At 38.6% G+C, this 9,980-nt stretch overlaps 1 protein-coding gene across 4 annotated transcripts in view; it reads left to right on the top strand.

Moving 5' to 3' along the window:
• The first annotated feature begins 1,878 nt into the window (after window positions 1–1,878).
• Window positions 1,879–9,980, top strand: part of F8 (coagulation factor VIII) — a 110,355-nt gene continuing 102,253 nt past the window's right edge. For all 4 annotated transcript variants that reach the window (XM_032846394.1, XM_032846395.1, XM_032846393.1 and 1 more), the window contains exon 1: window positions 1,879–2,200. In XM_032846394.1, coding sequence (XP_032702285.1) covers window positions 2,055–2,200 — 146 coding nt within the window. In that variant the 5' untranslated portion in view covers window positions 1,879–2,054. The remainder of the gene's footprint in view (window positions 2,201–9,980) is intronic.

The following is a 9,980-nucleotide window of genomic DNA, read 5'->3' as shown; positions in this document are numbered from 1 at the left end:
GCCATCCCAATTAATGGCAAGTTCACAATTCCAAAAACTTTGGTCTTAATTTTGAACGCCTCTCTCAATGCCCAATAGATACCGCTTCGCAGGGAATCCAGCAGTTTCTCACCCTCCAGTGCTATCATCTTAGCCCAACTTACAATCAGTCATTTCTTGCCCGAAGTGAATAGGTCTACCTGCTCCTAGCCTTATCTGCCTAAAGTCTGCTCTCTCCCCGTTGGCCAGAAAGGCCAATCTAAAAGCTAATTCTGATCACAGCTCTCCTCTACTCAGAAGCCTACCATGTCCCCCTGTTGCCCTTAGTGTAGAAGCCAAACTCCTTTCAATGAACTGTAACTACCCAGTGAGATTTCCCATGACCATCCTCCGTTAAAATTGTAACCTTGTCCATCCCTCCTTACCCTCCTAGCTTTCCTTTTGTTCACAGCACTTATTTAACGTCACAACATACTGTATGACGGACTTATGCTCGGTAAGAATTATATCAGCTGCTTATATATTTCAATGCTGTGTACCCCGCACTTGGAAGTATAGCGTAGGAGTTTGGACCATGAAGTATGGAGTTGGATTACAGGGGTTGGAACGCTACTGATTGCAAACCTTGTAATCTTGGCCAAGTTGCTGAACCTCTCTGTGCTTCACTTTCACCACCTGAGAAATAAAGACAAGAATAGCAGCTGAATTAAAGTCACTTACACCAGTACATGCCAGCTATTATCTCTGCATCCCGGTACCTGCCGGAGAGGTTTCAGCAAATGTTTACCAAAGGGATTTCTTCCTGCTTGTTTCCAAGCTGTACAACCCCTCACCAGTTGCTCTCAGTCACATTCATACTGTGCAAAACTGGACTCTCGGTGATAACATTTCTTATAGCAACACTGGTCAAGTTTCTTCTTGTTATCTCCTATACTTTGAGGCCCTCACTCCCCCTTATAAACATTAACCTGGGTAGGGGCTCTGCTTGAGCTCAGCAGGGCTACATATTGATGTAAGGAGATATAGCCTATACCTGGGACAAATGCAAATGACCTCAAGAAGCATCACACAACAACAATGCAATATAAATAAATACATGCATACTGCATAGTTATGAGTGCTACATAGACAAATGAAGCCAGGAGGGACGTCAGTAGTGTCAGTGGGGGTAGAGAACTTGCAGCGTAAATGCGGTAGTCTGCACTTAAGCTCATTGAGAAGGCAAGACCTGAGCCAAGACTTGAAGGAGATGTGGAAGTGGAAATGTGTGGTGATCTAGGGGAAAGATGTTTCGAGTAAAAGGGATAGCAAGTGCTAAGAGTGTGCTTGGTATTTTAAGGAAGAGCAAGAAGGCCAGTAGCCATAGTGATGTGAGACCACAGAGGCCTGGAGGAAAGGGACATGCAGATCATGAGAGATGCTCTAGGCCATGGTAAAGACTTAGGATTTTACTCTGAGTGAAGTCAAAACCAGTGGAGGGTTCTGAGTGAAGGAGTGACACGATCTGCTTTATAGTTTTAAAAAGTCATTCAGTGGTAGCTTTGTGAGGGGCAAGGGTAGACACAGGGAGACTATTAAAATACTGGTTACTCTTGTTTGTGCAAGCAGATTCCAGAATTTCCAACAACATCCAGAGCTGCCTTTCCTGCTGCTTCTACTAAAGAAGAGGGTTGGAATAGGCTAGGAATATGATACACATTAAAGCTCCTCTTCACCTTGACCTCTCCATCTCACTCTTCCTTTCCTTAAAGGTTCTGATTAAAGCAGCATTCTCAGGCCAGAGTACTCTCAAAAGTGAATGGGTTAAGATTCAGCTCCGCCCCTCTTTTCCTATTCAGTTCTTCCTGTGGCGGCTTCCCGCTGCTAAAAAGGAAACAATCTTATCTTTTACTGCTTACTGCTATACTGCTGTAACATCCAGCAGGTAAAGTTCCCTAAAATTCCCAGCAAAAATTTTGGGACTTTTCATTAAATCATAGAAAATTTACCTTTTTTCTCCCGGGACCTGAAGATATTTTACAGAAGAATTAGTCTTTTGTTTCTCCCCAGTTAAACATTTTCTAGAAGTACAAGCCATGCAAATAGAACTCTCCACCTGCTTCTTTCTGTGCCTTTTACCGCTCAGCTTTAGTGCCACCAGAAGATACTACCTGGGTGCAATGGAACTGTCCTGGGACTATATGCAAAGCGAGCTGCTCGGCGCACTGCGCGTGGACGCAAGGTAAAGGCACGTTCTGTAGGGTCCCATCGGGATTGTGAGCAGGTAACTGCTTGCAGGCAGGTGCAGGCTTCAGGCTAGGATGGTTGTGATGGTGGTTAAGCACTGAAAAAGCACTGAGAAAGGTAAGGTGTGTGTGCTTATGGCCAATCCTGTTCACAGATCTCAACTATTTGTTGATGCTATTATGTTTTGTCCATTGCTTCTCTCGGTCACTTTGGAAACTAGACAGTGCAAGGAGGATGAAGAGACAAGGACCCTGAGAGAAAACAAAACTTTCCTCAGCCTACCTCCACGCTTCCCTACGGAGAGGCAGAACAATGAGATCCCATCAGTATTATGTACAACTTTAGTGTGTAGTTCTCCTGTGTACGTGTGGTGTGGTTTTGGTACCTTTGCCCAGTTTCAGTTTAAGAATAGTATTAGCCCTGAGTTCAGAAGCTTTTCATCTTTTTGGGTTCCAGTGCATTTTGAGAGACTACTATTAAATGATGTTTTCAATATTATCTACGATCATCGATTTATTTAAATTTTTCTGCCTCTTCTTCAGTCAAATTTGGTTATATATTTTTCTCAGCAAAGCAATCTAGATTTTTCTGGATTTAAGAATCCATTGGTATCAAGTCATATACTAGTCTTCTGATGTTGTTCAGCTATTCTGTGTCTGTAGTTATATTTCCTTTTTCATTCTTATATTGTGTATGTCCTCTTTCACTCTCTTAACAATAATGTTTCTAGGAAGTTTCTCAATTTTGTTGATCTTGTCAGGAAACGTCTTTTGTTTCTATCAATTTCTGCTTTTTCTTTCATTAATTCATTCCTTCTTCCTGATTTCAGTTCATTTTGCTGATCTAATTTTGCTTCTTGAATTGAATGCTGAAATCATTTATTTTAAATTTTGTTTTGTTTTCTTTAAATGTGTATCATATGGATCTATCCCCAGTACATATATGATGGCAATATAAGTATTAAATATAATCATGTCATACATTACAGTCTTTTTTTGTTCTTTTTGTTTGGCTCCCCATCTGCCTTCAACATTAGCCCCCTTCTTGCCTATCCCCAAACAAATAACCCTAGTATGGTTATATATCCTCATGCACACACATATATATGCACATAAAGATTTTCTTGGTCATTGCTTGTTTTACAAAAATGGGATATTACACACACGTTTCTCTCATTAGCACCTAGCGGAATTTTGTCTAAGTCAGTTAGCATAGCTTCAGTTCACTTTTATTTTTATTTTAGAGAGGGACAGGAGGGGAGGGGAGAGGAGGGAGAAGCTCTCAAGCAGGCTCCATGCCTAGTGCCCACCCTGAGATGGCCTGACCCTAAATCAAGAGTTGGTCACTTAAATGAGCCACTGAGCCAGGCGCCCCAATTCATTGATTTTAATGGCTACATAAGATTCTGTATCATTTCCACTTTTTGGTCATTGTATGCTGTATCATTACATACTGGTGCTTTATTCCTATGGGACAGATTCTCAAGAGGGATGTCACTGGAATGAAGGGAATATTTTCTATTTGGTTTTAATTGCCAGAAAGGCCAGAGCTCTCCAAACATTTCTACTATCAACGTATGCGAGTGCCCTTCTCCCTGTTCTTATGTCAATAACTTTTATCTTGTTCTAATTTTTGCCAGTTTAGTTATAGAGTGATACTGCATCATCACTTTAATTGCATTCCTTTTATTTCTTAGGTGGAACGTCTTTTCAAATGCCTGTTGGCTATTGCATTTATATTTTGAGATTTGACAATTCATAGGTTTTGCCCATTTTTCTTTGCGCTCTTTTATTTTTTTATTACAAAACCCTTTTATTATCACAAATGTTAACTATTTGTTATACTGCATTAACATACTAATGTATAGTGTGATTTCCCCCAAGACCTATTGTCTTATAGTAACTTTTACTAAAATTTTTTAAAAAATTTATAGTTAAATGTATCTATCTTTTCTTTCATATCTTCAGAGTGGCCAGTGTTTGTTAAAAATGTTTTCTGCATATCAGTGTTGTATGTGTATTTCCCAGATTTTCTTGCAAGATTTTTTATTGTTTTGCTTTTTTCATTTGTCATCAATTCATCTGATAATTATTTTTGTATATGGTTTAGAAATGGGATCCGGGTAGTTTTATTTCTGTCTAGATCAGTAGCCTATGGCAATGGTACCATTTATCAAATAATACATCTTTTACTACTGATTTGAATAAACCCATTCATCATATAAAATTTTCATGCATACTACTCTGTATTTCTGGATGCATTATGCTTCTTCATTGAACTGCTTTTGTCTTGTTGTGTCAATACAATACTGATTTGATTACAGTGGGTCTATTTTATTTTCTATTATCTGGTAAGTGAAATCAGTCCTCACTGCTCTTTTTTTTTTAACCTTTCTTAGCATTTCTTTTTTTTCCCCTAAGATTTTTATTTGTTCATTTGAGAGAGAGCATGTGCACAGAAGCTAGGGGGTGGAGGGAAGGCTGAAGGAGGGGGAGAAGCAGACTCCCTGCTGAGCAGGGATCCTGATGTGGGGCTCGATCCCAGGACCCTGGGATCATGACCTGAACCGAAGGCAGAGGCTTAACCTACTGAGCCACCCAGGCACCCCTAAGTTTTATTTTTAATATGTTGATTGACAGATGGATTATGTTTATAGATTTCCTGACACTGAATACCCTTACATTCTTGGACTACAACTTATACTATAATTTGATTATTGCTGGGTTCTATGTGCTAATATTTCTTTGAATGCTATATGCCTTCATATCACCCTTTGGCAGCTCAGCTGGTAGAGCAGAGGACAGTCGAGGTATAAACACTGTGTGCCTTTGTTATGTGAGATTGATCTATAGCTCTATTTTTTACTATTACTTGATTTTGGTATTAAAATTTTACTGCTTGTATCAAATGAATCGCTGAGTGCTCCATCTTTTTCTTTTATAACTCAAATGACATTAGAATTGCCTATTATTTAAAAGTTAGATAAAGCTCATTTATGAGTCTGTTTGCTCCAGGTGACATTTGCAGTATTTTTAATCATCTCTTCAGGCTCTTCTGTGAAAATTACTCAAATCAAGTTTCAACTTTTTTTGAAGTCAGTTTTAATAATTTTATATCTGTGCAGGTAATCACTTTATTTTTTCATTCTGTTGCCACATTATCTAAGATTTGTGCCCTTTCTTTTTCTTAAATTCCTGTATATTTGGTATTTATCTTTTATCCACAAACAGGTTTGCAAGGGATTTGTCTATTTTGTTGTTGGTGATGCTCTTTTCAAACAATGAGCTTCTAAGTTTCTTTGTTTCGCCCAGTTTTTTTTAAGGTTTATTTATTTATTTGAGAGCACAAGCAGGAGGGGCAGAAAGAGAGGGAGAGAGAATCTGCAGCAGACTCAGGGCTGACCGCTGAGCCCAACGTGGGACTTGATCTCATGACCCTGAGCTCATGACCCAAGCTGAAACCAAGAGTTGGACACTCAACCAACTGTGCCACACTGCGCCACCCACCCCAGTTATTTTTTAATGTTTATTTTTAGGTTTTATCTTTGTCAACGATCTCTTAGTTTCTTTTGGCTTATTGTGCTGCATTTTTTTCTTTTTTTAAAGATTTTATTTATTTATTTGATAAAGAGAGATCACAAGTAGGCAGAGAGGCAGGCAGAGAGAGAGGAGAAGCAGGCTCCCCACAGAGCGGAGAGCCCGATGCGTGGCTTGATCCCAGGACCCTGAGATCATGACCTGAGCCGAAGGCAGAGGCTTAACCCACTGAGCCACCCAGGTGCCCCATTTTTTTCTAATACCTTAGGAAAAGGGATGTAATTTTTCCTTTGTCCTTTATTTTTAACAGTGAAGGCATTTAAAGTTGTAGGTTTTTCTCAGAGAACAATGTTTGCATGCACACAGGTTATGATACGAAGTTTTCATTATTTACAGTAGTTTATAATATTGTCTTGGGTTTCATTTAGAAACATAATTTTTTTTCTTTATTTTTCTGAAGTTTTTATTTAAATCCCAGTTAGTTAACAGTTCAGTTAGGGTTACTTCGTTTCATGTGTACAGTATAGTGATGCAACACTTCCATTCAACACCTGGTGCTCTGCCTTAATCTCCAAGTGCCCTCCTCAACCCTAACCCACGCTCCTCTCCTCTGGTAAACATCAGTTTGCTCTCTTAAGAGTTTGTTTTGTGGTTTATCTCTCTTCTTCTTTGCTTGTTTTGTTTCTTAAATTCCACATATGAGTGAAGTCATATGGTACTTCTCCTTCTCTGACTAACTTCACTTAACATCATACTCTCTGGCTCTGTTCATGCCATTGCAAATGGCAAGAGTTCATTCTTTTTGATGGCTCAGTAATGTATATATATATATGTACACCCCACATCTTATCAGTCAGTGACTCTTGGGCTGTTTCCATAATCTGGCTACAGTAGATAATGCTGCTATAAACATTGGGGTGCATGTATCCCTTTGAATTAGTCTTTTTGTATTTGGGTAAATAACTAGTAGTGCAGTTGCTGAGTTGTACATCGGTTCTGTGTTTAACTTTTTGAGGACCCTCCATACTGTTTTCTAGAGTGGCTGCACCAGTTTGCATTCCCACCAACAGTGCACCCTTTTTCCACCTGTGTCTTGCGTTGTTGGGTAGCCATGCTGACTAGTGTGAGGTGGGATCTCATTGTGGTTTTGATCTACATCTCCCTGATGATCAGTGATGTTGAGCATCTTTTCATGTGTCTGTTGGCCATCTGGATGTCCTCTTTGGAGAAATGTCTGCTCATGTCTTCTGCCCATTTTTTAATTGAATGATTCATTCTTTGGGTGTTGAGTTTTATAAGTTCTAACTTTTACTAACCTTTTATCAGCTATGTTATTTGCAATTATCTTCTATTTTGTAGGTTGCCTTTTAGTAGTGTTCCATGATTCATTGTTTGCATATAACACCCATTGCTCATTGCAACACGTGCCTTCAATAGCCATCACCAGGCTATCCCATCCACCCACCCCTCTCCCCTCTGAAACCCTCAGATTGTTTCCTGGAGTACAGAGTCCATAGTCTCTTACAATCATCTCCCCCTCTGATTCCCCCCCCCCCGCTTTAGTATTCCCTTCCTTCCCCTAATGTCCTCCATGCTATAGACATTTTTAACAATGTTTGTTCTTCCAATCCATGAACATGGAGTTTTGTTTTTTGTTTTTTTATTTTTTACATCTCTTTGTGTCCTCTTCAGTTTCTTTCATCTGTATTTTATAGTTTTCAGAGTACAGGTCTTTCAACTTCTTTGGTTAGGTTTATTCCTAGGTATCTTATTATTTTTATCTTATTATTATCTTCTTTTCATCTTATTATCTTATTATTTTTGGTACTTATTATTTTGATTGTAAATGGAATTGATTCCTTAATTTCTCTTTCTGCTGTTTTATTGTCGTTGTATAGAAATGCAACATATTTCTGCATGTTGTATATCCTGCGACTTTACTGAATTTGTGTGTCAGTTCTAGTAGGTTTTTTGGTGGAGTCTTTCAGGCTTTCTACATAGAGTAGCATGTCATCTACAAATAGTTGAAGTTTGATTACTTCCTTGTGGATTTGGATGCTTTTTATTTCTTTCTGTTGTCAAATTGCTGTGTGTAGGACCTCCAGTACTATGTTGAACAAAAGTGGTGAGACTGGACATCCCTGTTATGCTCCCTGACCTTAGGAGAAAAACTCTCAGTTTTTCCCCATCGAAGATGTTGTTAGCTGTGGGTTTTTCATAGTTGGCCTTTATTATGTTGAGGTATGTTCCCTCTAAACCTACTTTGTTGAGGGTTTTTATCATGAATAAATGTTGTACTTGTCAGGTGCTTTTTTTGCATCCACTGAAATGATCATATGGTTCTTGCCCTTTCTTGTATTAATGTGTATCACATTGATTGATTGAATATTGAACCACCCTTGCAACCCAGGAATAAATCCCACTCAATCATGGTGAATGATTATTTTAACGTACTGTTGGATTTGGTTGGCTGGTATTTTACTGAGAATTTTTGCATCCATGTTCATTGGGGTTGTTGGCCTGCTATTCTCTTTTTTAGCGGGGTCTTTATCTTGTTTGGGAACAGGGTAATAGATTGAATTTGCAAGTTTTGCTTCCTTTTCCGTTTTTGGAATAGTTTGAGAAGAATAGGTATTAACTCTTCTTTAAATGTGTGGTACAATTCTCCTGGGAAGCCATCTGGTCCTGGAGTTTTGTTTGTTGGGAGATTTTTTTATTACTGATTCAATATCTTTACTGGTTATGAATCTGTTCAAGTTTTCTATTTTTTCCTGTTTCAGTTTTGGTAGTTTATGTGTTTCTAGTGCTGAATCCATTTCTTCTAGGTTGTCCAATTTGTTGGTGTGTAGTTTTCAATAACATTCACTTACAATTGTTTGTATTTCTGTGGTGTTGGTTGTGATTTCTCCTCTCTCATTTGTGATTTTATGTATTTGGATCTTTTTTCTTTTTGATAAGTGTGGCTAGAGGTTTATCAGTTTCATTAATTTTTCCAAAGAACCAGCTTCATTTAGGAGAATGAATTTTAATAGCATTTTTATTTGTCAGTTATTTCTTAGTATTTGGATCAACTTTGAGTATCATAATAGTTTCTTCTCGCTGTGTAACACATTACCTCAAACTTTACAGCTTTCAACAACACCCAAGTATTTATTACAATTTTAGTGGCTGAGAAGCCAGGCGGGCTGGCGTGAGCACCCTACTCAGGGTCATACAAGACCAAAATCAAATTGTTGACAGGGCTGCCATCATTACTGGAATTCATCTCCTTCTCTGAAGTTCCACGTAGGGCCCTTCATCCTTAGACTAGTCTTTCTCATGCTTTAAATCATTCTGACTTCAACTTCTACCTCATCTCTCTGACCTTTTCTGCCTTCCTGTTGCACTTTTAGGAACCTTATGATTACTTTGGGTCCACCCAGATATATCAGGATAATCTCTCCTTCTCAAGACCAGCTAATTAGCAACTTTAATTCCACCCACAAAGTTTCTTTAGCTGTGTAAGATAACATATTCATGAGCATAACACCAAAGGGGAGAGGCAAAGAGAAGCAAAATTTTGCCTACCACAGGTATAATTTACATACAGTGAAACACACAGATTTTTAATGTGCAGTTTGGTAAGTTTTGACAAATGCATACAAGTTACATCACCGCCACTTTAATCAACACACAGAACATTTATATCAGTCCTTCCGCAACTTTCCGATGAGTCTCCCTATCCTGAGCTGGCCCTTGGCAACAGGCTGCTTTCTGGATTCATTTTTGACTGTTTAAGATTTATATATCATTAGAATTATACAGTATGCACTCTTCAGTGTCTGGCTTTTTATGTTTACCATCATGATTTAGAAATTCATCCAGATTGTTGCACAAAGTAGTTTTATTATTTGTGTTGCTGATTGCTGCTTCATTATGGGAATATATCACAATTGGTGTGTCCGTTCACTACCACATGACATTTGGATTGTTTTCAGTTTGGGGGCTAATAGAAAGACACCTGCTGGGAGCAGTCCTGTACAAGCTTTTGTGTGGACATCTGTTTTCATTTATTTTAGTCAGATGTCTAAGAATGAAATTGCTGGATGATACGGGAAATGCATGTTTAACTATAAGAACCGCCAACCGCCAATATAACCATGTTATATTCCCACCAACTACACATGACAGTGCCAGTTGCAACACATCCTGGACAATACTTGATGTTGCCAGTATTTACGTTAGTTATTTTAATGACTC

This window comes from Lontra canadensis, unplaced genomic scaffold, assembly GCF_010015895.1.
Source record: "Lontra canadensis isolate GAN:19392208 unplaced genomic scaffold, GSC_riverotter_1.0 scaffold174, whole genome shotgun sequence".
In the NCBI taxonomy this organism is placed as follows: Eukaryota; Metazoa; Chordata; class Mammalia; order Carnivora; family Mustelidae; genus Lontra; species Lontra canadensis.
The sequence above is the reverse complement of the archived record's forward strand: the minus strand, read 5'-3'. Positions and strand labels throughout refer to the sequence as shown.